We start from the raw sequence: 26,279 nt of genomic DNA, 5'->3' as shown, positions 1-26,279 counted from the left end.
CACTTTTCATTTTGATAGCCACATATATTTCACCGATACTATCACTGAGAATTTAAGGAACATTTTGAGTAGCATTATGGAGGATATGGCAAAAATTGTGGAAGTGATATTTCAGGGACTGAAGTTTGGGGACATTCTATTAGAAGGTAGAGAAAAAAGTGAGAGAAGAATAAGAGGAGGGGATGAGAGAAATGAAGATAATGATAGCTTCATAAAAACACGAATGAAATCATAAAGGGGAAAAATTGGCATAAAAGAAACCCAGATCTCCTCATCAGTTGTTGCACGGCTTACACCTCTGGCCTGCAGTGTGTTTTTGGGGGACTCTGAGTTCTAAAAGTCTCTGGGGAAGGGGACCTCAGAAGAGGCAACTGATAATGTACAGACCTGCAGCTAAATCATGTTACTGAGGATGATGCTTGGAAGCATCGATTCATGCTCTTTCAACATCAGTTAGAAATCTCAGAGGCAAATGGAGTGCTTGCTAATGTTGATATACCTTACTTAGTTTGGGGGGGGGGGGCGGGGAAGAGAGTTTTCAATACGTTGGTGAAAAATAGTTCCTCAGTTTGGAAAGAGGCTACCGTAAAGCCTGGTTCAGAATGAGCTCCCGATGACTGGTTGCTACCAGTATTGTGGTTTCTATTATTACTCTCTCTACTTCTCCTTGGGGAGAGATCAGAAGAGGCAGAGCAGACCTCCTGGGCACATGAAAATAGAGGGAAGAGTGAGACCTTTGGCCGTGTAGCTTGGTGGCTTTGGCTTCCTGCCCTGGGTAAGGAGTGGCTACAAGGAACTTGTCCTGAGTCTCAAAGCAGGAAGGGGCCCTACCCCCTGGAAGAGCTGGGTGTGGTGAATGTTTAATAAAACTCCTCTTGAGGTTAAGCTCAATGATCTTTGAAAGAAACATTATACCACCCAAGAAGCTTGTAGCACTTACGCAATGAAACTTTCTTTTACTTCATTTTTCAGACATTAGTAAATTTACTTGGTGCCCGAGATACTAATGTTTTGCTGGGTGCCCTTCTGGCTCTGGCTAGTTTAGCTGAAAGGTAAGTGTATTTTACTGTACTTTTCAGTTTCACTGCTGTAGCAGTTTAGGTGGGAGAGATGGAAAATAGATCAGTTTCTCTAGTTGCTTACCTACTTAGTTATAATTTGTGAAAAATAAGCATGGAATAGCATTAATATATAGAAGAGGATCCTGGATGAAAAAGTATCATTTTAAAACTTAAGATGGAAAGGAAAATCCCACTTTAAATTTTTTTTTCATTTTTTCCTAACCAGAAATACTGACCTAGTCTTTTATCCAACCCTCAGATACTTCCACTTTCAAAATTACCACAATTTTTCTTTGACAACTAAATCTCCCCAACCTTAAAAAACATTCTCTCCTATGTATTTATTTTAACATCTAAAACATTTTCAAACATTTTTACCCTTAATACAGTTCTGGGTAGCATGTTCCCTTTATAGATATCATGATCAGTTTAAGTAAAAGTGCTTTAAATATATTTTTGTGCCAATAAGTGGATCAATGCTTTTTTCTTTTTCTTTTTTTAAACTTTATAAGGAATAATTGACTACTCTCATTACATATGTTTAAAGTACACAACATGATGATTTAATATACCTTATATATGTGGAATGATTATCACGCTCACGACAATTAATACACTCATCACATCACCTACTTAACTCTGTGTGTGTGTGTGTGTGTGTGTGTGTGTGTGTGTGTGTGTGTGTAGTAATTACACTTGAAATCTGCTCTCATCAGCTGTCAAGTGTACAATATCACACTATTAACTATAGTGTCCATGCTCTACATTAGATCTTCAGTATTCATTCTTTTCATTACTGTAAGTTTGTACCCTTTAACCTGTATTTCCCCCTCCTTCTAGCTAGTTGCATCTGGCAACTATTCACCATTTCAATCTCTGTTTCTGTGTCATCAGGTCTTTAATTTTTGTTTTATATCCCATGTAACACTGATATATAGTAGTTACCTTTCTCCATCTGGCTTACTTTACTTAGCATAACTCCTTCCAGGTTTATCCATGTTGTCACAAATGGCAGAATTTCATTCCTTTTTATAGACAGACAATAGTATTCAATTATATACGTTACATACAACACACACACACACACACACACCTGTATAGGTCATTTTTATATCTTGGCTACTGTGAATAATGCCTATTATTACTTTTTTATGAACAGCATATGATTCTTTTTGGAGAAAGGGAATTATCATCATACTGTTATTAAACAAATTTGAATTTATGACATATGACATTTATTGAATGTGGGAATTTGATGTAGCCCTAGCCCATGGAGCTATATTGCTTTTTGTTTCTCCTCCTGAGATAATATGAGAACTGGGGTATTAGACAAATGGATATGGTAAAGTATGTCTTTAGTAATTACTAATAGTTTTTAATTTGTAGTCCAGAATGTAGGGAGAAGATAAGTGAACTCAACATTGTAGAAAATCTGCTGATGATTTTACATGAATATGACTTGCTTTCCAAAAGGTAGGATTGCTAATAGGGAAAAGACAATACCATAGTTGATGAAAATTATTATAATCATTTTTATGATGTCCTGTTATTTACATTGTTAACTGAAGTTATGAGTCACCTTGACATTTATTTTCTCTTAAAGTTTTTATAAATAAATTAGAACAGAGAGGGTATATTGATTTATCTTTGGTTTTGCACCACTTCTGGATCTGGGCAAAGAATCAAATTATATAAGTCTTAACGATTACATCCTTAATATTTTTGTTTATTGATTTTTTTTTTTTTTTTACATCCTGTGCCTTTAAGGAAAGAAACTCTGAGGTGGCTCTATTTTTAGTAATTTCAGATTATATGTTGAATAAATTATTAGATCACTAAAATCTATTTTGCTTAAGTCAAGTAAAATACATTAAGATAGCTACCGACTTGTTTCATGACCACCTGTTATTATAACTCTAAACAGAACTGAAAATGCATTCATTTTCACTTGAACTTACATATTGCTCTGAAGAATTACCGTATCCAGATAGTTATTGGGTAGTTTTTAAATGGAGTTGCAACATACATTATCTGATACTTAGTTAAGTAAGTCATAATTTTCTCAAGAAGTAAAGCAGGTAACAGACATCAAATAATGAAGTCCTGACACGTAACCATAGTAAACCGCCTTGAATCTTTCTTCTCAGTTTCACCCTCTTTTCCAAACTATACTGACAGAGTTGCTTACCTGAGCCCATTGCTAGGAAACAGCCTCTGCCCAGATGTTAGAATGCCAGAGATGAACAGGATAGAGTGTGTAGTGTGGGAGAGAGGACGGGCGTGCAGGTCAGTGGTTTCACCATTGTGTGGTTGATGGGTTCACAGGACACCGTGGGAACAGAGAGGAGAAGCTCCCAGTCAGAGCCAGGGGTCATGCCAAGTTTCCGGAAGGAAGACGGAGTTATCTAGGCAAAGGGAGAGAACAAGTGAAAACAGAATGTGCTCCCACATGGAGGCATGAAATGGTCTTTGTTCGAGGCAGTGCATGGTTGGGCACAGCTGGAACAGAGTGCAAGAGGGAAAGTGCCAGAAAACTAGACAGTTAATCTTGAGTTAAAAATATAGCTAATTTTTATCCAGCTCTCTATATGCCAGGCCCTGCTCTAAGTGCTTTTGTGTGTTAACTCATTTGATCGGCACAATGACCCTGTCAATTTCTATATTTTATAGAGGAAGCAGCAAGATGCCTTTAGCCAGGCCACCTTGGGCTCTTTGTGCCGAGTAAGAGTGTGGTTTTTATCTGTGAACATTATGGGGACTCCCAGGAAGATTTTAAGCATGATCAGATTCATTTTGGGGGAAGATTACTCTGGTGGCAATGTGTAGGGTGTGTGACGTGGGGAATGTAGCCACACAATGAGCTCCACTGAGAACAAGGAGGGAACGTTTGGTGTGGAAAGTTCGAGGAGATGAGGAATACCATTTGCCAAAAAACATATGTTCTGAATGTCGGAGCACAAAAGTTTGGGAGGGATTGGAGCTGTGAGAAATTGGCTCAGGGGAAAGGAACGGTAGAGTCGTGTGGGCATGAGAAGATTGGAGACGCGAGTGACAGAGGGGCTTATGTCTTGGACACAATCAAGGATCGCAAGAATGGGAGGAGCTGTGGGGTTAGCCAGCTACATGACTTGTAAGAGAATTAATCTCGGCAGTTGCCCAGGAAATAGGGGGCCCTGAAGGCTCTTGATTGGCAGGGGCAGGTTGGGAAAGGAGAAGCAAGCGTCTTGGATGATTCCGTCTTCTGATTTGGGAAATTGAAAAGGCTGTAGTTTCATGAATCAACGCTGGGCACATAAGAGGAAGAGGCAACGTGAAGAGGAGGATAATGACTTTGAGCTGAGACCCAGTGGGGTGACACACATGGTGGACTGCCATGTGGCTAGAACTTCTGGAGGTTGAGAGTGATGCCTGGGCCTGGCTCACGATGCCAGGACAGAGCGGGTGTTTGAAGCCACGGGAAAGGGTGCCGCTGTCCAGCGAGAGTGTTTAGGGTTAAGGGTGGCTCTATGAAGTGTGCATCATCATCATGTTTCAGAGCTCAGCTGAACCCACTGTCACATGCTATCATTATCTTTATTTTACTGTCCAGATACTCACTGGGCACTTTGCCTTTACGTTCCTTGCATTGTAGGGTTGTTGTTGTTGTTTCTCGTTTTGTTTTTGCCATTTGTGTTAATGTCTTGTTTTTGTAACCACCTAGTAAGTTTCTGAAGACTTGGGTGGAGCTTTTATTTCTTTTGTCTTGAGCACAATGCCGGTCCTATTGTATGATACGCGGTATCTATTTGCTGGTTAGTAGGTTTTTAGCCAGACCAGTGGGCTCAGAGTGAGGCTCTGACTTAGAACAGCGGGTCAGCGAACTCTGACCTGCAGGCTAAATTTGGCTCCCTGCCCGTTTTTGTAAATAAAGGTTTATTGGAACATAGCCATGCCCTTGTGTTTTTATGTATTGTCTGTGGCTGCTTTTGCATAGATTGGCTCGGTTGGGTGGCTGGCAAAGCATAAAACACTGGCCTGCAATCCAGCCCCTTAGAGAAAACATATGTTGACCTGTGACTTGGAAAATGTTACAGGGATGCAGTGATGATGGCTCTAGTCTAAATGTGAAGTCAATAACCCGCCGTGCCGGGGTTCTCATTCTCCTCCTCCCCTCCCCTTTCAGATTAACCGCAGAGTTACTGCGCCTACTTTGTGCCGAACCCCAGGTAAAGGAGCAGGTGAAGCTCTATGAGGGGGTACCCGTCCTCCTCAGCCTGCTCCACTCGGACCACCTGAAGCTGCTCTGGAGTGTTGTCTGGATTCTGGTTCAGGTTTGTGAGGACCCTGAGACCAGTGTGGAAATTCGCATTTGGGGAGGCATCAAGCAGCTTCTTCATATTTTACGAGGGTGAGTCAGAGGGGGCCTTTGGCCTACTCTGCCCCAGTCACTGAAGGCCGGGGAGCCTGCCATCCAAGGGCACATTTGGTACATTGGCACATTACCAGCTAACTTCCTCCTGCTCCTTGGCCATTGCTGTCGTGGACAGTCATTTATCCTTGTCACAGACGTGCGTGAGCTCAATATCAGGGGCATTCATCTTTTAAGCTTCTTGGGAGCCCTCACATATTTATCTTTGAATCACAAGCCTCCAGTTCCGTACCAGGAATATAGAAGGCCATCAGTCTGCAAATGTAGATTGAATGGAGACCCAAGAACCTGAAGAAAACATTTATCTTGCCCCCTTTTTCTTGACGTGCTCTATGTGTATTGTAATCCCAACAAATACAGTAATGTTCCTTTGAATTTGCTGTTTTCCTAAGATGTCTGCATCTGCGTATATGTCATTCATCTACAAAGAGAAAGCAAAACCTGCGATGAGAGAACAGAGGAATAACCCTTAGCTAAAAGGGGAGAAGGCATTATTTATCAAATGATTAGCATGTGCTGACCCTGGTCCAGTTGCCCTTCTTTCCTCTCTGATCTTTCTTGCCTGAAGGTGGGTTAGCACCTTATCTGTCGTTCAAAAGTAGAATTCTAATGACACCCAAGACTTGAGTGCGGAGAAGGAATGGTTGGTTAAAATAGTTTCAAATTGAAATTTTCTTGAAGTATGTGGCAATAAGTGTGTATTAGGTATATTGAAGTAATGCATAAGGATATCTTTTGGTATGTCGGTGGGAAAGTTCTAGTACCTACAATTATCATAAAGCATAATTCAGCCTTATAGGTACAGAATCAAAGTTGAAAATGAGCACGTCTGCCTGAAAGGAATCACACTTGTAATCCACAGTACATAAATAAAGCTCACTCTAATAAAAGCAGAATGACTTATTCTTAATACGACCAGATATTATCAAATCAGTATTATTCAGACTTTGTGCCTGTTGTACCTCTAGGAATATTATGGAACTCCATGTTGTCAACTTCATTTTCTGTGAGGACGTTTCCAAGTATAAGAACAGACTATAGAGATGTGAACAATAGCTTTGTTAATGATTTCTGTCATTACCAAAACAAAGGAAAAAAATATAAACTGTTGACAGTACTCACTTCTACGAATATCATAGGAATATCTCAATTTATAGTATAAATTATAAATCTTCCATTTGTACTGTGGCATAATAAGCTAGCTCCTTGGACGTTTAGCAAAAGTTTTTTTATTTTTTTGTTTGTGTGTGTAAACTGCGGATGGTAGTGGTGGGCATTATGATTCACCAGTACGCCTAGTGCAATAGCTATGGACCACCCTCTCAGAGAGCACTTATTTTCTTTGATGATAAAGTGAATTTCAACCTGGTTAAGCAATACTTCAAAGATAAAACCTACCTTTTTTACCACATAGAATTCAGTTTAATACAAGGCAGCAGTTTTCCTCTTTTGCTCAAGATGTAACCATCCTTAATAGAAAAGAGTTCATCCATGTCTGGAGAGTCATTTTGCCAGTCCATTTCTATGGTGCAATGTTAGAAAACTCTTCCCTGGGAAAATGACATATGTCAACACTCATTCTACGTTAAATATGTCTCAGTGCTCTGGGAGAATTTATTACCCCAGCTGGGTAAACACTGTCCTTTCAGAGCTTGTGCCTGCCCCGGAGCTGCCTGGGGCTGGTACAGGGGGTGGAGGTTGCCAGATTGTCTGCCGGCTTGAGTATGAACAGGGATTGTTGTCAAGGCAGTTTCCAGAAAACCTGTTCACGCCCATTCACCTACAATCCTAAACTCAAGAGTGGTTCCTAAAAGGCTGTATACTCGAGTAGGGGGAGTGATCTCTAAAATTTGAGTTTTAACATAATTTTGTTGACAGGTAAGGTCACCAGTTGTGACTATCCATACACCTAGCTCCATTACCTTCTCAATGCTACTTGAAGGAAAGGCACTAGTGGGCTCTGATGACACGGGAGGGAAGCCAGGGAGACTCTATGTTTGTTATATTTAGGCACAAAGAAATCCAGATTGAGCTGCTGCCGTAAAAAATAAGTAAATGAAAAAAATATAGTATTCACATACAACAAAAAAGAACAAAACAGATAAAAGACATGAAGAATCTATTGTAGAAGATGTTACCTTGAGTAAACAGAAAAACAAAAGCTTTATTTTATCAAAGATGTTAGACGGAACATGACATTTATGACCCGAGATTAAAGATGAGATGCTAGGACAACAGAAAGGGGAGGAGAGAGATTGCAGAGCTAGGGAAAAGGCAAGGACTGAATAATCCACAGAACTGAGATGTTCATCAGAGTACCAGACAGAAACTGGAATTAGTACAAGGAAGGGCAAGCTTGAAAAAAATTGCACATAATGTGGAGGAAAAAGTCAAAGGAATGAGAACCATTAGAGAGTGAAGGATATGGTTTGCAGAAGATGAGTTTTGAACTTGTGGATACTTGATATCCTGGGTTAAAGAATAGAGCAGAAGGAATAAAAAAAATTCAAAGATATAATAGAAGAGACCTTTACCAAAATAAGATTGGAATTTCTTGGAAAAAGAAAACTCAGAATGATGAAGACTGAAATGTAGTCAGGTGTGTTGATAGCAGCAGAATAGAGTTGAAAAACAAAGGTGGACATGTGGAGCAGTGGGGGAATGACAGTCTTTTCAATGAATAGTGCTGAGTCAGTTCAGTAACCATTAGGGGAGGAGGAAAGGAAGGATGGAAGGAAGGGGGAGAAGGAGGGAGGGAGGGAAGGAAGGAATGGAGGAAGGAAGGAAGGAGGGAGGGGAGGAAGAAGGAAGGGAAGGAAGGAGGGAAGGAAGGAAGGAAGGAAGGAAGGAAGGAAGGAAGGAAGGAAGGAAGGAAACAAAGGAAGGAAGGAAATGAAGAAAGAAAAAGGGGAAGGAAGGAAGAGAAAAGAACCCTTACCTCACACCACACTCAGAAATCCATTCTAGGTAGATTAGAAGGTGAAACAATAAAGATAACACAGGAGAAAACTTCACTACCTGGGAGAGGCAAACATTTCTTAAACAGGACCCACAAAGCACTGACCGTGAAGGAAAATTGATAAATTGTGCATTAACTTTTCGTTTTCAGAGACAGAAATTTTGTTTCTGATCGTTCTTCCATCGGCAGCCTGTCGAGTGCAAATGCGGCAGGCAGAATCCAGCAGCTTCATTTGTCAGAAGACCTAAGCCCTCGGGAAATACAAGAAAATACTTTTTCTCTTCAAGCAGGTACTTATATAATACTATTATCTTATACTACTTGATACTGGTTAACATATTGTTTTATTATTCTCTGTTATACAATTAGTGTGATAATATTAATTAGGCACAATCCATGTAGAAGTCTGAAACTTCCTGGTACTTGTGTTGGGCTTGCAGGTTAGCGATGCCACAAACTTTTCTCTCCCTTCCACATTCTGAACACATTGAGAAGTCAGCATGGAAGTCAGTTATAAAGAGAGCAGAATATTAGCTTTATTATCGGTAAAGCTGGAGTAGAGAATTCAGCTTGCTATGTGGCCAGAATCATGGTTCCTATACTTTCTAGATCTCAGAGCACCCTCCTTAAGGGAGACTGTACAATGCACATACTCGTTCCCTGGGGGCAAGGGAATGCCTTCCTTATTCCACGTGAGCTCCTAAAGAGAGGACAGAGCCTCTCTCGCCACACAAAAGCAGAAGCAAGAATGTATGCGCACACTTTTGGCAGTTTGGCACAGCCCCGAACAAGGTTCACACAAGGGCACCTGGCCTTTGCAACAAGTGGGGCTTCGGTGCTGCTGATCAAGCTGGGTGCCTTGCGGTGGCTAAGGAGGGGAGCAGAGAGGCACTGGTGGGTCAGCAGGAGGGGAGGCAGGTCCCAAGAGGAGAACAGATGTGGCATGGGGAGGACGAGAGGGGGTAGGAGAAAGGCAGGTGTTCCATGCTCCCTAGTATTTCCTCCTGAGGACTGGGGATGTTTCTTCGCAGGCATATGAAGTCAGGGAAATAGGATCTCCTCTTCGAATTGCCATTTCTGCTTATTCTGAAGGCCTCCATCTCAGTATAAGGGCACTTGCTGGGGATTTCCAGTTTGAAGTCTCCCCAGGAAATGTAATCGAGCTGACATCAGAGTTCCTGGGATTTCTAGGCCTCTCTCAAAAAGTGGATGAGATCCATGGTGCTAGAGGTCAGAGGGGCAGTTACCCCCATGTTTGGTGGTAGGCAGATTACTACCTGGGAAGGGGCACGGGGGGCCCTGGGGAGCTGGACGTATCCTATCCTATTTACTCATCACAGCGGCAGTAGTTACAGGGCATGTAGATATGCAGTATCTCACCAGACTGTACACTTAAGATATAGCTGCTTCATACAGCTTGTTGTATACTCCAGTAAAAGGGAAAAATTTTTAAAGTTAAAAACATAAGTGGTTAGAAGTAGGGTCTGAGTTTTTGCTCGACCCACTTGGATGGCCACGTGGCCTTGGACAAGTGCCTTCACCTCTGCAGACTTCAGTTTTGCTCATGTGAAAGAGTGGTGGTCACCATGGTATCAGTGTTAGAGGGTTATCGTAGAATGATATGAGGATATACAGCATGCCTGTCGCCCAGTGCAGGGCTAGCACGAGGGTCGCATAAATGGTGCTGTAGGGTCAGCATATTTTTGGTAGACAAGAAGCAGTTCAGTACAGAACGTCACGGAAGGCTGCCATGGTGGCTATAAGGAGGCGGGAGGGGTAGTGCTCAGGGCGTGGGATTTAGCATCTGACACAGGGCACTTGGACTTCTGGCCCCTGGCACTTACGAGTTCTGTGGCCTGGTCTGTCAATCTTTGTGAGCCTCTGTTTTCTCATCAATCAAAACGGTAATCATAGTACATACTCGGATTATAAGGGTTAATTTGGATAATATATTTAAAGTTCTCATTTAGTCAACCATTGCAGAGGTATTTATTGAGCACCTGCTCTGTGCCAGGCACACGCTGGGCACTGGGGATCATAATGGAGCCGCCTCCTGGTACACAGTAAGTGCTCAGTAAAAGGCGGCTGTGGCGTGTACATGCACATGAATTACGTGGAGAGCAGAGTTAGGCACCCCTGAAAGTCAGCTGCCCTTCCCCCAGGGCCGTGCCTGAGGGAAAGGTACTGTTTTCTGAGGAGTGACTCCGCTAACAGAATTCCCCGCGGCGGTAGAATATCGAAGTAACAGTGTCCGGTGCAGTCAGTGAGGACAGACGCGATCATTTGGTGGTTTTCCTTCCAGCCTGCTGTGCTGCCCTCACCGAGCTGGTGCTGAACGACACCAACGCCCATCAGGTGGTCCAGGTGAGAACGCTGCTCTCCAGGGTCCGGCCGCAGACCCCACCCGGCACCACTCGCGGACCACACCTCAGGGCAAACTCTGTATCCCCAGAACACAGCTTTTGGGATCCCATGCTGTGGTTTTCAAGTATTTTGATATGTCTTATTTAAGTTCTAGAACTCCATTTTATATTCCTTTTAATTTTTTATTTACTATTTCTTTTTTAAGATTTTGTTTTTAAGTCATCTGCACACCCATCGTGGGGCTCAAACTCACAACCCTGAGATCAAGTCCCAGGCTCTGCCGACGGAGCCAGCCAGGCGCCCCGAAAATTCCACTTTATATTCTTATTCTTCCTCCTTAAACTCACTTGGGTTTGAAAGAACTGCTCTGTATTTCATCTCTCATGCTTATTCCCTACATTGTGTGCGATCTTTTTCATTTTCTTTATCTTTTTTTTTTAAAGCTATTTTAGGGGCGCCCAGGTGGCTCAGTCGGTTAAGCGTCCGACTTCAGCTCAGGTCATGATCTCACGGTCCTTGAGTTTGAGCCCCGCGTCGGGCTCTGTGCTGACAGCTCAGAGCCTGGAGCCTGTTTCAGATTCTGTGTCTCCCTCTCTCTGACCCTCCCCCGTTCATGCTCTGTCTCTCTCTGTCTCAAAAATAAATAAACGTTAAAAAAATTTAAAAAAATAAATAAATAAAAGCTATTTTAAACCGCTTTAATTCTGGGTATATAGGATGCTATGAGTTGAGGATGATAGTCACTTGAACTAAGAGTATGTCAGGTTGTTCAGCTAGAGGTGACTGAAACACACACGCCAACAAAATGTTTATTGCCCAGAAACCAGTTTCACAAAGCTCGATTCATTAATCAGTCCACTACATATACAGTAGTATACACTACCCGACTTCATCTTCAAAATACATGAGAGGTAGTAAGAGATCAGATCACCGATGCTCAGAGTCCCGAGGGGAAACTGAGCAAACCAGGAGGCTGCGGGGGAGCAGGGCATATGGACTTGGTCACATTGAGGTTCAGTTCCTAATATCGTTACCTGGTGGCTTGGCCACTGGAAAAAAATGACTCAGCCTCTCTAATAGTTGGTTTTGTCATATATAAAGCAGGGAAATTATAGACAAATTCACAGAATAGCTATAAAGACCAAATGCATTAAGGCAGGTAAAGCTCTTCACAGTTATAATGTAAGTGCCCCCATATAACAGAGTTCAGTAAATTAAATATTTAATAGATAATCGAAAGGTAGCAGTAAGTTAGCACTTTTTGTTCATTCTGCCATGTGTATATTTGCATTAGAGTATAGAAGGATCACTTTCTATACTTTAGGCTTTTCATGCATAACCTTCATTTTTTAAATCTATTACTCTTGTTTCTTTTATTTTTTCCATTTTCTTTTCTACAATGATTTATCTATGTGTATTGTTTAATTACCAAACTCTAAAGGGAGAAATTGTATTTCATAATCAGATATTTAAAAGGCAAAGTATAAAGATATTTGTATCCCTTTACTGTGTGCCTTTTTATCCCCTATTCTTTGTTTTTAAAATATTTAAGGGGAGCCTGGATGGCTCAGTTGGTTAAGTGTCCAACTCTTGGTTTTGGCTCAGGTCATGATCTCGTGGTTCATGGGACTGAACCCTGTGTTGGGCTCTATGCTAACAGTGTGGACCCTGCTTGGATGTTCTCTCTCCCTTTCTCTGCCTCTCCCTTGCTCACTCTCTATCCCTCTGTCTCTCAAAATAATTAAACAAACATTAAAAAATGAAGTATTTAAATTACTTTAAATTGACATGCTTTATTATTTATGACTTTAAAGACAGCTGAAATTTTAAGATTGTGGCTCCAGTGTTTGGTGCTACGTTGACATATTTAATATTCCGCCATAAGTTTACACAAAGTTCCAAAATTATACTAATATTTCTTCTCTAATATTAATTTTTGAGATTGTTTAGTTGCTTCTTTGTGCTTGTGTTTCTTTATGGCATTGTCACTGTCACTGATAACATGGCCCTTTTATTCTTCCAGGAAAATGGTATATATACAATAGCAAAGTTAATTTTACCAAACAAACAAAAGAATGCAGCAAAAACTAATCTGTTACAGGTAATAAGCATGTCCATTGTTCTTTAATATCAAGTTACTGAAATCTGGGGAAACTTTAATAGTACAATCTGTAATTTTTAGCACTGGTCTCTGTACTGACCGTGAGGGAAAAATATCTGGTGAGGGAGGCTGGCATGAAAACAAATGCTGTAAAAACAATATAAAAGGCTTAACAGTTTCTCTGGGGTGGGAGGTGAATTAGGTGATTTTATTTATGTATTTCTTTGCTTATCAGTAAGTTCTATTTTTTCAAAACATGGAATACTTGCTTACATATCGGAAAATTGTAAGAGGAAATCGATATTCCATCTTTAAGCATGGACCACAGTCGGTAACACTTCACCCTTACAAAGGAAGGCCTGTGAAATGGATCTTGGTGGATGAGAAGAGACTTGCTAAGTCAATAAGGAGATATGAGTGGGGCAGCCATGGCATCTGCTGCAGGGTGGAAAGGCATTCTGCACAGAGGGAACACCATGTGCAAAGTGCGAGGGCCTGGCAGCTTAGGGTGTGCTTAGGCTGCTGGGTGGGGCTGGGGTGCGTGGTCAGGGGAGGGGCATGAGGCCTCGCGTGCGGGTAAGAAGGGGGCACGTTACTGCAGTGTCCTGTGTGCGTCGGGGGACACTGTCCCCGAAGGCACTGGAAAGATAAAATCCGGTTTAAAGTAAGCCTTTGCAGCACTTGCAGATCGCATTGCCCCCATGCCATTTAGAAAAGGAAACAAGACGCCACGTTTGCCTCCATTCTGACTGAAGAGCTCCCACCCAGAATGACAGTCGAGACTAGCAGAGAATTCTTGGTGGTATCTGTGGGCTGGCAGGCAGAAGTTTTGGAGAGTTACCCGTGACGACGGACAGGAGCGGGACTTAATTTCCTTGGTGCACCACAGGCGTGTGGACGCGATGCTGGGCAGCAGATTAAATCAAACCCATCGTGCAGATGCATTTGGTTAAGCCAGGAGAGGGTTTTTAAAACTTCAAATTGAAATGGTTTTTGAGGAACATTTGTGTCCTCCTTTCTCACTGCCTCCACCGCCCTCCACCAGGCTCTTTAACATCATTGTGTTGTCTGCCTGGCTTCTCTGGGCAAGTTTATTTGTCACCCTTCTGTATTCAGACCACTAATTTTACGAAGGATTCCACGTTCGAGTTCAGCAGACCTCGATCACCCAGTGGTGGCCTATTATACAGGCCCAACTGCAGGCCGGGGGCTCTCTGGTTTTTTTCTTGGCATTGCACACTGTCAGACATTTAGACATTTATTTTTCTTTGGTAAAGTCTCACAGGCCTCTTTCTGAGTGTTCTCGGGAGTTACTGTAGATTGTTCTATTTGGGGAACGCTTAAGACTCTTTACTCAAGAGACCAATTTGTCAAGTTTGAGTCCAGTGTGCCTGTGGCTATTTTTATATGTCATCGTTTCGAGTGTTTATTTTCTCATAGAAGCCATATAAATATCGAGGTATACATAGCAGGCTAGAAACAAAATAAACCTTGAGCTCCTGAAAATCTTTGGATGTTTGGTTTTCTCAGAGTAGGAATTTTATTTCTGGTCTCTGTTCATTTTGTACTTTCTAGAAAGGAATTAATGGCAAGTCCTGAGTGAAACAAGGCCAGCGTCATAGTGTTCTACACCATAAATGCTTTCTTAAAGCATGAGACTTACCCCAGGTATTGATGGATTTCATTTTCAGTCCTAAGCTTTGGCTCCCATGTAGGCCAGCCACTCACTCACAGTAAAGCCACTGTAATGTTTAGTTCATGATAATGTTATCCTGGAAATGTTTTCATTTGTCGAGCTACCATTTAAGAATCCCATATCCTTTTATTTTCCAGTGTTACGCGTTCAGAGCGTTGAGGTTTCTATTCAGTATGGAAAGAAACAGACCACTCTTTAAAAGGTATGAGCTTAGAGAAATTTAAGTGACCAGAGGTCATGAGATCGACCTGTTTGCACACACCTGATTTAGATGGAAACAGTAAGAGAGGAATGAGTCAGTACGTAGAACATGTGTTTTCAGATTTTCTAGAATCCACAGATAACACAGAATTACCCTAGTGATATCTTAACACTGAAAGTGAAGTAAATGCTGAAGAAAGAGAAGGAATCAATCACTCTATCAATCCAACTTTTCTTAATTACTGTGACTGCTATGAGTTTTAGTTTTCCTTTTTTCTTTTTTTTGGGACATTAACATTTTATTTTATTATATTTTTAATATGAAAATTTTTGTCAAATTGGTTTCCATACAACACCCAGTGCTCATCCCAACAGGTGCCCTCCTCAATGCCCATCACCCACTTTCCCCTCCCTCTCACCCCCCATCAACCCTCAGTTTGTTCTCAGTTTTTATGTCTCTTATGTTTTGGCTCCCTCCCTCTTTAACCTCTTTTTTTTTTCCTTCCCCTCCTCCATGGTCTTCTGTTAAGTTTCTCAGGATCCACATAGGAGTGAAAACATATGGTATCTGTCTTTCTCTGTCACTTATTTCACTTAGCATAACACTCTCCAGTTCCATCCACGTTGCTGCAAAAGGCCATATTTCATTCTTTCTCATTGCCAAGAAGTATTCCATTGTGTATATAAACCACAATTTCTTTTTTATTTTTTTTACTTAAAAAAAATTTTTTTTTAACGTTTATTTATTTTTGAGACAGAGAGAGACACAGCATGAACGGGGGAGGGTCAGAGAGAGAGGGAGACACAGAATCGGAAACAGGCTCCAGGCTCTGAGCCATCAGCACAGAGCCTGACACGGGGCTTGAACTCACGAACCGCGAGATCATGACCTGAGCCGAAGTCGGACGCTTAACCGACTGAGCCACCCAGGCGCCCCTAAACCACAATTTCTTTATCCATTCATCAGTTGATGGACATTTAGGCTCTTTCCATAATTTGGCTATTGATGAAAGTGTTGCTATAAACATTGGGGTACAAGTGCCCCTATGCAGCAGCACTCCTGTATCCCTTGGGTAGATTCCTAGCAGTGCTGTTGCTGGGTCATAGGGTACATCTATTTTTAATTTTTTGAGGAACCTCCACACTGTTTTCCAGAGCGGCTGTACCAGTTTGTATTCCCACCAACAGTGCGAGAGGGTTCCCGTTTCTCCACATCCTCTCCAGCATCTATAATCTGATTTGTGCATTTTGGCCACTCTGACTGGCGTGAGGTGATATCTGAGTGTGGTTTTGATTTGTGTTTCCCTGATGAGAAGTGACGTTGAGCATCTTTTCATGTGCCTGTTGGCCATCTAGATATCTTCTTTAGAGAAGTGTCTATTCATGTTTTCTGGCCATTTCTTCACTGGATTATTTGTTTTTCGGGTGTGGAGTTTGGTGAGTTCTTTATAGATTTTGGATATTAGCCCTTTATCTGATACATCATTTGGAAATATCTTTTCCCATTCTGTCAGTTGCCTTTTAGTTTTGTTGATTGTTTCCTTTGCAGTGCAGAAGCTTTTTATCTTCATGAGGTCCCAGTAGTTCATTTTTGCTTTTAATTCCCTTGCCTTTGGAGACGTGTCAAGTAAGAAACTGCTGCGGCTGAGGTCAGAGAGGTTTTTTCCTGCTTTCTCCTCTAGGTTTTGATGGTTTCCTGTCTCACATTCAGGTCCTTTATCCATTTTGAGTTTATTTTTGTGAATGGTGTGAGAAAGTGGTCTAGTTTCAATCTTCTGCATATTGCTGTCCAGTTCTCCCAGCACCATTTGTTAAAGAGACTGTCTTTTTTCCATTGGATATTCTTTCCTGCTTTGTCAAAGATGAGTTGGCCATACGTTTGTGGGTCTAGTTCTGGGTTTTCTATTCTATTCCGTTGGTCTATGTGTCTGTTTTTGTGCCAATACCATGCTGTCTTGATGATTACAGCTTTGTAGTAGAGGCTAAAGTCTGGGATTGTGATGCCTCCCGCTTTGGTCTTCTTCTTCAATATTACTTTGGCTATTCAGGGTCTTTTGTGGTTCCATACAAATTTTAGGATTGCTTGTTCTAGCTTCAAGAAGAATGCTGGTGCAATTTTGATTGGGATTGCATTGATTGTGTAGATTGCCTTGGGTAGTGTTGACATTTTAACAATATTTATTCTTCCAACCCATGAGCACGGAATGTTTTTCCATTTCTTTGTGTCTTCTTCAATTTCCTTTCTATAGTTTTCAGCATACAGATCTTTTACATCTTTGGTTAGGTTTATTCCTAGGTATTTTAGGATTCTTGGTGCAGTTATGAATGGGATAAGTTTATTTGTCTTTCTGTTGCTTCATTATCAGTGTATACGAATGCAACCGATTTCTGTACATTGATTTTGTATCCTGCAACTTTGCTGAATTATGTATCAGTTCTAGCAGACTTTTGGTGGAGTCTGTTGGGTTTTCCATGTATGATATCACGTCATCTGCAAAAACTGAAAGCTTGACTTCATCTTTGCCAATTTTGATGCCTTTGATTTCCTTTTGTTGTCTGATTTCTGATGCTAGAACTTCCAACACTATGTTAAACAACAGTGGTGAGCGTGGACATCCCTGTAGTATTCCTGATCTCAGGGGAAAAGCTCTCAGTTTTTCCCCATTGAGGATGATATTATCTGTGGGCTTTTCATAAATGGCTTTTATGATGTTTAAATATGTTCCTTCTATCCCGACTTTCTTGAGGGTTTTTATTAAAAAAGGATGCTGAATTTTGTCAAATTCTTTTTCTGTATCGATTGACAGGATCATATGGTTCTTATCTTTTCTTTTATTAATGTGATGTATCACATTGATTGATTTGCGAATGTTGAACCAGCCCCGCAGCCCGGGAACGAATCCCACTTGATCATGGTGAATCATTCTTTTGATATGCTATTGCATTCGATTTGCTAGTATCTTGTTGAGTTAACATTTTAAATGGATGACATGAAAATATATGCCTGTTCTTATGCATTCAGAGATGCCAAAGTTGGTCTAATCCTTTGCTCTTAATCCATAGAAAAAGTATTTGTCTGGATGTCTTTCATAGGGTAGGTGCTCATTTGAAGGGGAAAGGGCTGGGTGTTCTTGGCTCAGGAGGCTGTGCTGGTGAGCGTGACAGAAACATCACCCCCTTGGGAAGAAAACAGTCACCTACATGTGTGGTCTGCCTGGCATTGTATCGGGCAGGCTGGCCAAAATCATAGGCCCAAGTTCTTACTAGGATTCTATTGTTAAACGGCAGAACAGAAATAAGAGCTTACGTTAATATAATGCCTTTTGTTCAGAAGCGTTGGAACATTTTATGTTGTTACTTTATTTACAAATGATTCTTGAATTTGAGGGAAGAAAAGTGAGTAAAATTATTATAACCTTTTATTTCAAGGCCCTAAACCCTTCATTTTTGTGGACTTAAAAGATTTTACTAAGCCCTTGAAACCAGTACGTTGGAAAGGATGCATAAATCTCTCCATTTTTTTTTTCATTTACCTGTATTTTTATTTTATTTTCATGAAACATTTAACAATGGGGTTAGTATTTACCTCCTAGGGTTAACATGAGGACTGAATCAAATGGCATTTATGTAAGTGTTCAGCACTCCATAAACACCCCATAAACATTCCTTCCCCAAATGTTTAATGCCTGCACCCCTAAATATCTCACAAATAAGGTCTTTGTATAACCTGTATCATAACATGAGATCTGCTCTCTTAACAAATTTTCAAGTGTACAGCCCAGTATTGTCAATTGTAAGCACAGTGTTGTATCTCTAGAAACTTTCCTCTCTGGTGGCTTTTCCTTATCCCTTAAGAACTGTAGTTCTAGTTCATTTTTGTGAGATACGCTGTTGAGTACTATTTGCCCCCGCTTTGTTGATATCCTAAGGAAGTTAAATTTGCTTAATGTAATGAATCTGTGAATGGGTTAGCTCCCAAAGGGAAGGAATGAGGAACAGTTACCAAGACCTACATGAAGTGTATGTGTGTGCATTTTCCCTGTAGGCTTTTTCCCACCGACCTGTTTGAGATCTTCATCGATATAGGACATTATGTTCGTGATATCAGCGCTTATGAAGAATTGGTATCCAAGTTGAATTTGTTAGTGGTAAGTCCTGAGTTTCAAATACTTGTGAAGGCTGCTGTGTGGGCAGGATGCAAATTATCATAGTGCCCATTTCCTTGTTTTTTTTTTGTTTTTTTTTTTTGGTTAGGATGATGAACTGAAGCAAATTGCTGAAAATATTGAAAGCATTAATCAGAATAAAGCTCCTTTGAAATACATAGGCAACTATGCAGTTCTGGATCATCTTGGAAGTGGGGCTTTCGGCTGTGTTTACAAGGTGACGTTGCCCTTGGAGAACACTTCTCTGACCTTCCCCAGCAAACCAGATATCCCACTTGCACACACCCATGCAACCGGATTGGCGCCCTCATTATTGGAAAATAGATACGCAAATTAGATTTTTGCCCATCAGATAGCTGTACTGATGTTATCTCAGTACAGCTCTCAGCTCTAGAAATTGGCCACTGGTCTTTGAAGACAAGAGCCATTATTAATGTCTCACCAAAAAATAGTAAAAATGGCTTGTCCTAGTGCATGACACTTTCTTTAAAGTCACACCAGAGTTTTTGATAGGTTCCCGGTAAAATCCTACTGAATGGTGCAGACCGCCCAGGAGAGAACCAGTTTTTTGAATTGAGTTTAGGGTACATACAAATAAAATTGTAAAAGTTCTATTGCTTATTTAGGTTATTTAGATTCCTTGGTTGAATCATGTGACTTATTAATCTATCTCTTTTCCCCCTCTTTCTACCCCCACTTTATTATTATTTTTATTTTATTTTATTTTATTTTATTTTGTTTTATTTTATTTTATTTTATTTTATTTTATTTTATTTTATTTTATTTTATTTTATTTTATTTTTTGGTCTTATTTTAGGTTAGAAAGCGTAGTGGTCAAAATCTTTTGGCAATGAAAGAGGTCAATTTACATAACCCAGCATTTGGAAAGGATAAAAAAGATCGAGACAGCAGTGTAAAGAATATTGTTTCTGAATTAACCATAATTAAAGAGCAGGTAAGTGCTTTTCTTGTTTATGAAGGTATGTACCTTGCCTAAATGTCATCAGTAGAGTTCTTGTGCTATTCTTGTCCATGCTATTTAAGAACTGGTTCTGTTTAAAATAATTGACATTGAAGTGGTAACATTTTAGTTAGATTTTTTTCCTAAGGCTTGACATTGAACCACAGAAAGACTTTCTGGAGTTTATATCAAGGTTTGGGGTGCAGAATGACTGAGTTTACAAGAGAATGCCTCATATATGAAACATCCTTCTTTTTAAATTGCAAGCATATCCGTTTCCTTCTCATTAGAGTAGAGAATATTTGGTTACTTAGTTACATGCATAAGCATATGACTAACAGTTCCCTGACTTTTGTCAAGTGGAATCAAGCTGTTAACATTCTTCAAATACAGCTTATTAAATCTAAAAGTAGATTTCCAAGATGCGTTATTATTTATTGGCATGAGTTGAATATTCTGACATAATGTAACAACTCAATTAACTATCATTATGAAGGTGTGTTTGGGGAGAAAGAATAAACATGTCAGAAGAGAAGTGAGGTTGGATTTTGTGATCCCAGAATACATGGGTTTCTTTTTCAGCTTTCCTTATTTATACATTCATTGTGGATCCTGTTCATTTATAACTCCTGTGGAGAACCACCAGCTTCACTGTGTTGTGTTCTCCATGAGTTAAGTTTGTACAGTGTCTGTGCTGGGACCTAAAGATCATTAAATATATCTGATCTTTATTCACTGCAATCTGTAGTTCTTCTCCAGTTCACAAATTACAGTAAATACTATCATCAATAGACCGGATTCTAAGAAGCCAGTGTTGGCTCATGTTGAGGGCACCTTCATCTTTGGCAGTGTGCTGTCTCTAGCACAAGGCTGGAGCATGGCTTTTGCTGTAAGCTGATTTAGTACCGTCATTGGAACTCCGATCTGGATACAGTCCCGGCCAGTGAGCTAGGCTCCAGAATATGACTCTTTTGCTTACCTGGCCCCTTATTGTTTAAAATCTGCTGGCCACTTGAGAGTTGATGAGGCAGATGTTGTTTTAGCACATTTCCTAAGAAAAGAAAATGTCCGGGCGGGGACACTTAAGAGGCACGTGTTTGGACTTTGAGATAACTCAAAATTGTACAGTTGCACTCTTACCAGAGGCCTGAACCAATGGAAAGGATAGTAAATAACCCTGAGTCCTAAAAGGAAGAGGGGATAGCAGACAGAAGTGACAGAAATGGAACTAGAAAAGGAGAGTATATTTTTTAAGATTAAGACTAAGCTGCAGTAAGAAAGAGGCTCCGCAATACATTGGCTTGAACAAGAGGTCTCACAATGCAACGGGCTATTTCTCTTTGATGTAACAATCCAGAGTGAGTGGACCAGGTTGGGAATGTTCTCCGTTCCACGCAGTCATCTGGGGGATGTTGGCTCTTCCTCTCTTACTGTGCTGCTGCCTCCTAGGGCATTCATTGTCTTCATCTGTAGGGTTGAAACTACCACAGGCATGTTCACATCCAAAGAGGGAAGAGGAAGAGCGTGAGGGTCGGGGCATTCCCAACGTTTAGGACTCAGACCCAGGAGCACACGTTTCCCCTTACATACCCTTGGTGCGAACTTAGTGACAGTCCCTCTCATGGCTACAGGAGAGGCTGAGAGATACAATCTCGTGGGAAGCCATGTTCCACTAGAACTCAATTGCATTGGAGGATTGGGCGGGTAGGAGTTTGGTGGACAGTTACGAGATTCCCCTTCAAAAAAGCAAGAAGAAAGACCAAAAAGAAATGCAAGCCATTTATAAGTGAAATGAAATGTCAACAATTCTGAGATAAAAGAAATTTCGGTTTGCCTAGAAACTTAAATTATAAAAAAGCAACTATGAACATTTTATATACTTGTAGAAAATGAAAGTTTTGAAAAAGCAGAATTTTCATGTGATATCCTGAGGTAAACCTACATCAGAGAGAAATTGTAGGGGCATCTGTGTGGCTCAGTTGGTTTACCAACTCTTTATTTTGGCTCGGGTCATGATCTCACTGTTGTGGGGTCGAGCCCCACATCGGGCTCTGAGCTGACACTGTGGAGCCTGCTTGGGATTCTTTCTCTCCCTCTCTCTCTGCCCCTCCCCTGCATACTTTCTCTCTCAGAATACATAAATAAACATTACAATAACAAGAGAGAAATTGCACTGAAAGCTTCTTGAAAGTGGCAAGGAAGACTTCACTCGAGACTATTGAGATAGAAGTCAAACTATGGCAACAGGGGAGAGAGATTGAGCTCAACTCCAAATACAACAGCAATAGCTAGTATTTACAACCAACAGGCCAGGTGAGGGGGGTGAATAGATGGAAAATTACCCCAAAGAACTTCCTAAGCTATCAAAGATGGGGTAATGAGGAACTTGATTGGGTATCAGGAGTGGGGAGATTCTTGCTAACCTGAGTTGGCAGGATTCTTGATGAAACAAAGCAGGGCAAGAATGAGGCCTAGTCAAGAAGAGGGCTTAGAGAAACCTGACTAAAGTTTGGCCAAGAAGGGAGTCCTTGCCAACTATTATAATTTAAATGGAGTTAGTAAGTCTTAGATTATTTCAGTTTCATACTAACCAGTTTGGAGAGCATAGAAAGACACAAAATGTAAATAGAAACAAACAGTATATATAAATATTTAAGTGGTAAGGAGTGGTAAGGAACAATGGGATACATATTCAACACAAATTCCTTCATTTCTGTTTCTTCTCAATGCAGTGTGTGCGTGGTGTTTGAATGGGGAGAGCTAAATGAATTCTTCACGTTACTTTGAGTTCTAAAATTTACCTAAAATGTTAAATTAGGTGATAAAACACCATGAGTTTTTATTTTTATTTGATAAAAGGCTCTAATGGGAGATTGCTATTTTCAGATTAGTTTTGTAGGTAGCAAATAAAAAGAATGCAAAAAATCTCAAATCTCAGTTAGAAGATATCTTAAAATGCTTAATTTTATAGATAAATATAAATACAGTAATTTTCTTGTTGTTTTCAAATATGAAGCCCAACTAAATTGTGAAAACAAGTTTATATATTGAAGTAATGTTATGTTTGTTATTTATTTTCTTCTAGCTCTATCATCCCAATGTTGTACGCTATTACAAAACATTTCTGGAAAGTAAGTATGAGTTTTCATGATACATGTGTAGGTGTGTGTGTGTGTGTGTGTGTGTGTGTGTGTATGTATATGTATATATGTATATTTTATGTTTATTTTTTTGAGAGACAGAGAGAGAGAGACAGAGCTTGAGTGGGGGAGGTGCAGAGAGAGAAGGAGACACAGAATCCAAAACAGGCTCCAGGCTCCCAGCTGTCAGCACAGAGCCCGATGTGGGACTCAAACTCACAAACCACAAGATCATGACCTGAGCTGCAGTCAGACACTTAACTGACTGAGCCCCCCAGGAGCCCTTCATCATATTTCTAATTAAGGAAAAGTATCTGTATTATATATTTTTCCCCTAGAATGTCACAAAATAAGCTTAATCAATTCTTTTCTTTTTTTTAAACTATTTTCTCAATTTGTGGAAGACCTTGTGCATCTCTTTCTTCATCAGTGAAACAGTGGTATAATCAATGACCTAAAGATACAGCTATAAAGGCCTTAGACTCCTGTCTGAAAGACACCGCATGAACAAAGCAAACAGTTATTTAGGCTATTTTCTCTCTCACACACACAAAACCTTAGTAGGATCAGGCGAGAAGCAAAGTAGGGGGTGCCTCTGGGTGACTCAGTCGGTTAAGTGTCCCACCCTTGATTTTGGCCTAGGTCAAGATCTCGGCCTCGGGTCACCACCTCACAGTTATGGGTTCCAGCCCCACATCCATCTCTGCGCTGACAGTGCGGAGCTTGCTTGGGATTCTCTGTCTCTGTTTCTGTCTCTGTCTCGCTCAAAAATAAATAAACGTTAAAAAAAATGAGAGAAGCTTAAGAAGCTTAAGAACAATGAGAGAACTTAAGAATCATGGCTTATTCAAGACAAGATGAAAAATTGTTTGGTTGGCTTAGATGACATTTTTCACCCCCCCAAATAAATTCAGAGGGGCTACGTCTTTGAGATTTCTTTTACTTGAAGTTCCGATAATGACCACAAGGTGGCAATGGATCCCTGACTGATTCTGCAGGCAGGTCATCGGTGCGAAAGGTTGAGGTAAAGCCAAATTCAGTCACAGGTTTAAAACAATGCAGGACCTTTGACTGAAACAATGAAAGTACTGATAAACCTTGATGGTGTGCATCGCATATGAGGTTTAAAAGTAAATCATTTGGAGGAAGGATGTACAAAGCAATGGTTGGGACTTCCTCATTGCCTCTTTGTAAGTGCTATTATTATGCAAACCTATCGTGTACTGTGGAATTTTATGATTTTGTCCATCTCCCTCCCCCTGGATGAGCCAAAGGAACGCAGTGCTGAAACTGTCCAGTAAATCCTGGCCCCCGATAATAGAATTCTTGATATTAGAGTCATTTCTTACAATTTAGCGCACATCCCATTAGAGGTCAAGATTGGCTTCTGACTTGAACTACTGAAGTGACACAACTTATCTTAAATTAGAAAAAAAATACAACTTTTACAACCTGACATCTTCCGAAAATAATTGGAAGTGGCTTAAAAATACCTAAAATATGATAAAAGAGATCAGGGAATTGTGAGAAAAGGAACTAAAAGGTAGCAAATTAAAAATGAAGCTAAGGGATGGGGAATGGGTGAGACGGATGAAGGGAATTCAGAGTATGCCGAGTAATGTATAGACACGGCACACTCAGAACTAATACAACCTTGTACGTTAATTATACTTCAATAAAAAAAGAAAGTCAATTAATAGAAGAGAGGAAAAGTTATGCTAGGGGTAAGATGAGTACATACACTGAGTGCTTCTTGGGATAATGAAGAATGGAAAACAATACACATGCCTACCTCTAGGAGAGTAAAGGATGATCCCTCTGTGTTGTGGAATACTATGAAGGCAGCAGAAAGAAGGCACGGATCTGTGTGCACAGATACGTCGGGCTGTTGGATGAAAAAGTATTAAGTGGTGGCACATGTATTGTGCGATTTCATTTCTGTAAATATTGTGTACATACATATTTTATATGTATCCAAAACATCACAGATTACGCATATCACTACATTGTTAATAGTTTCATATCGGTTTTGGAGGAGAAAGGAGAATTTACTTTGTTTCTTGGCACCCAAGGTAAAGAGATGAGCACCGTTGTGAGGTTCCCAGTCGCCCTAAGATAAAACCCCTGGCTCTCTCTCTGCTCTAGAGGGGGCATCACAGAAATTTCCATCATGGGTTGTGTTTTCAGCTGTGTCATTGCAAGACCGTGGCACGATTCCAGTGCGAAATTCTGTCAGGTACATCAATGAGGCTAGGCAACAGTCCGCTTCAAAAATACAGTTTTCTGAATGTCTGACATGATTTAAGGGTAAAACTTTAAACTACTGAGAGGAACGTTCTTCAGGAAAGGCTCCTGGGCTTGGCATCATTTACTCGTTCTCTTTAGCACTTCCCAGTCATTCCACATCTTGGTGTGTGTCGAAAATGATCATTTTTGCCAGCGTAAACTTATGCTGGGAGGTAGCCTGTAGCCGTAAGAGACTGTCGCTGGGCTCTAGCTGCCTGAAGAGCCCCTCACCCCCATCGCCCCCAGGGCTGAGTGGATCTTAGCCCCTCTCTAATTCCTTCAGTGCCGTGCCCTGCATGCACACTGGGAAGCTCAGATTCTAATTCATATGCATTTTTCTAAATATATTGAATTTAAATTTCTGTCGTATTTCCCTTGTTTTCTCATAGATGATAGGTTGTATATAGTTATGGAGCTGATAGAAGGGGCCCCTCTTGGAGAGCATTTCAGTTCTTTGAAGGAAAAACAGCATCATTTTATTGAAGAAAGACTATGGAAAATATTTATACAGGTACACTTTCATTTTCATTAATTTTCTAAAACAACAGCGAATTTCTGAGCTGATTTCTTAGAGATGTGTGTAGTAATCATCAGCGGTTACATGCGTATTTGGGGAAATAAACTTTGTTTTTTATTTGCTGCTTCAAGCTGTGCTTAGCTCTTCGGTACTTACACAAGGAAAAGAGGATTGTCCACAGAGATCTAACGCCAAACAACATTATGTTGGGGGATAAGGACAAAGTAACAGTGAGTAAGTATAAGAATCTTCAAAGTTTTTAAGAACTCCTGAATATGATTCAAGAACAGAGTTGTTCGATAGAAGTTTCTGGACTTAAGGGAATGTTCTGTATCTGCACTGTGCCGTGTGGGGCTTTGGGGCATTTGAAATGTGGCTCGTGTGACTGAAGATGTGAATCTTAAATTCTATTAAGTTTT

At 40.6% G+C, this 26,279-nt stretch overlaps 1 protein-coding gene across 15 annotated transcripts in view; it reads left to right on the top strand.

Moving 5' to 3' along the window:
• The window catches only part of NEK10 (NIMA related kinase 10), a 222,831-nt gene that overhangs the window by 45,116 nt on the left and 151,436 nt on the right, over positions 1-26,279 (top strand). For 14 of the 15 annotated variants that reach the window (XR_008422616.1, XM_053903876.1, XM_053903879.1 and 11 more), the window contains 13 exons: positions 973-1,052; positions 2,448-2,534; positions 5,224-5,448; positions 8,579-8,718; positions 10,731-10,792; positions 12,816-12,893; positions 14,727-14,791; positions 18,836-18,938; positions 19,045-19,173; positions 19,774-19,911; positions 23,003-23,048; positions 25,733-25,854; positions 25,992-26,094. Coding sequence is in view for 14 of the 15 variants with exons in the window: in XM_053903876.1 (XP_053759851.1) it covers positions 973-1,052; positions 2,448-2,534; positions 5,224-5,448; positions 8,579-8,718; positions 10,731-10,792; positions 12,816-12,893; positions 14,727-14,791; positions 18,836-18,938; positions 19,045-19,173; positions 19,774-19,911; positions 23,003-23,048; positions 25,733-25,854; positions 25,992-26,094 (1,378 nt within the window). In the remaining variant the exon portion in view is untranslated. The remainder of the gene's footprint in view (positions 1-972; positions 1,053-2,447; positions 2,535-5,223; positions 5,449-8,578; positions 8,719-10,730; positions 10,793-12,815; positions 12,894-14,726; positions 14,792-18,835; positions 18,939-19,044; positions 19,174-19,773; positions 19,912-23,002; positions 23,049-25,732; positions 25,855-25,991; positions 26,095-26,279) is intronic. The other variant, XM_053903873.1, reaches the window with a different exon arrangement.

This window comes from Panthera pardus, unplaced genomic scaffold (genome assembly GCF_024362965.1).
Source record: "Panthera pardus isolate Hobbes unplaced genomic scaffold, ASM2436296v1 HiC_scaffold_16, whole genome shotgun sequence".
NCBI classification, from domain to species: domain Eukaryota; kingdom Metazoa; phylum Chordata; class Mammalia; order Carnivora; family Felidae; genus Panthera; species Panthera pardus.
This window is presented reverse-complemented; position numbering and strand designations above follow the sequence as displayed.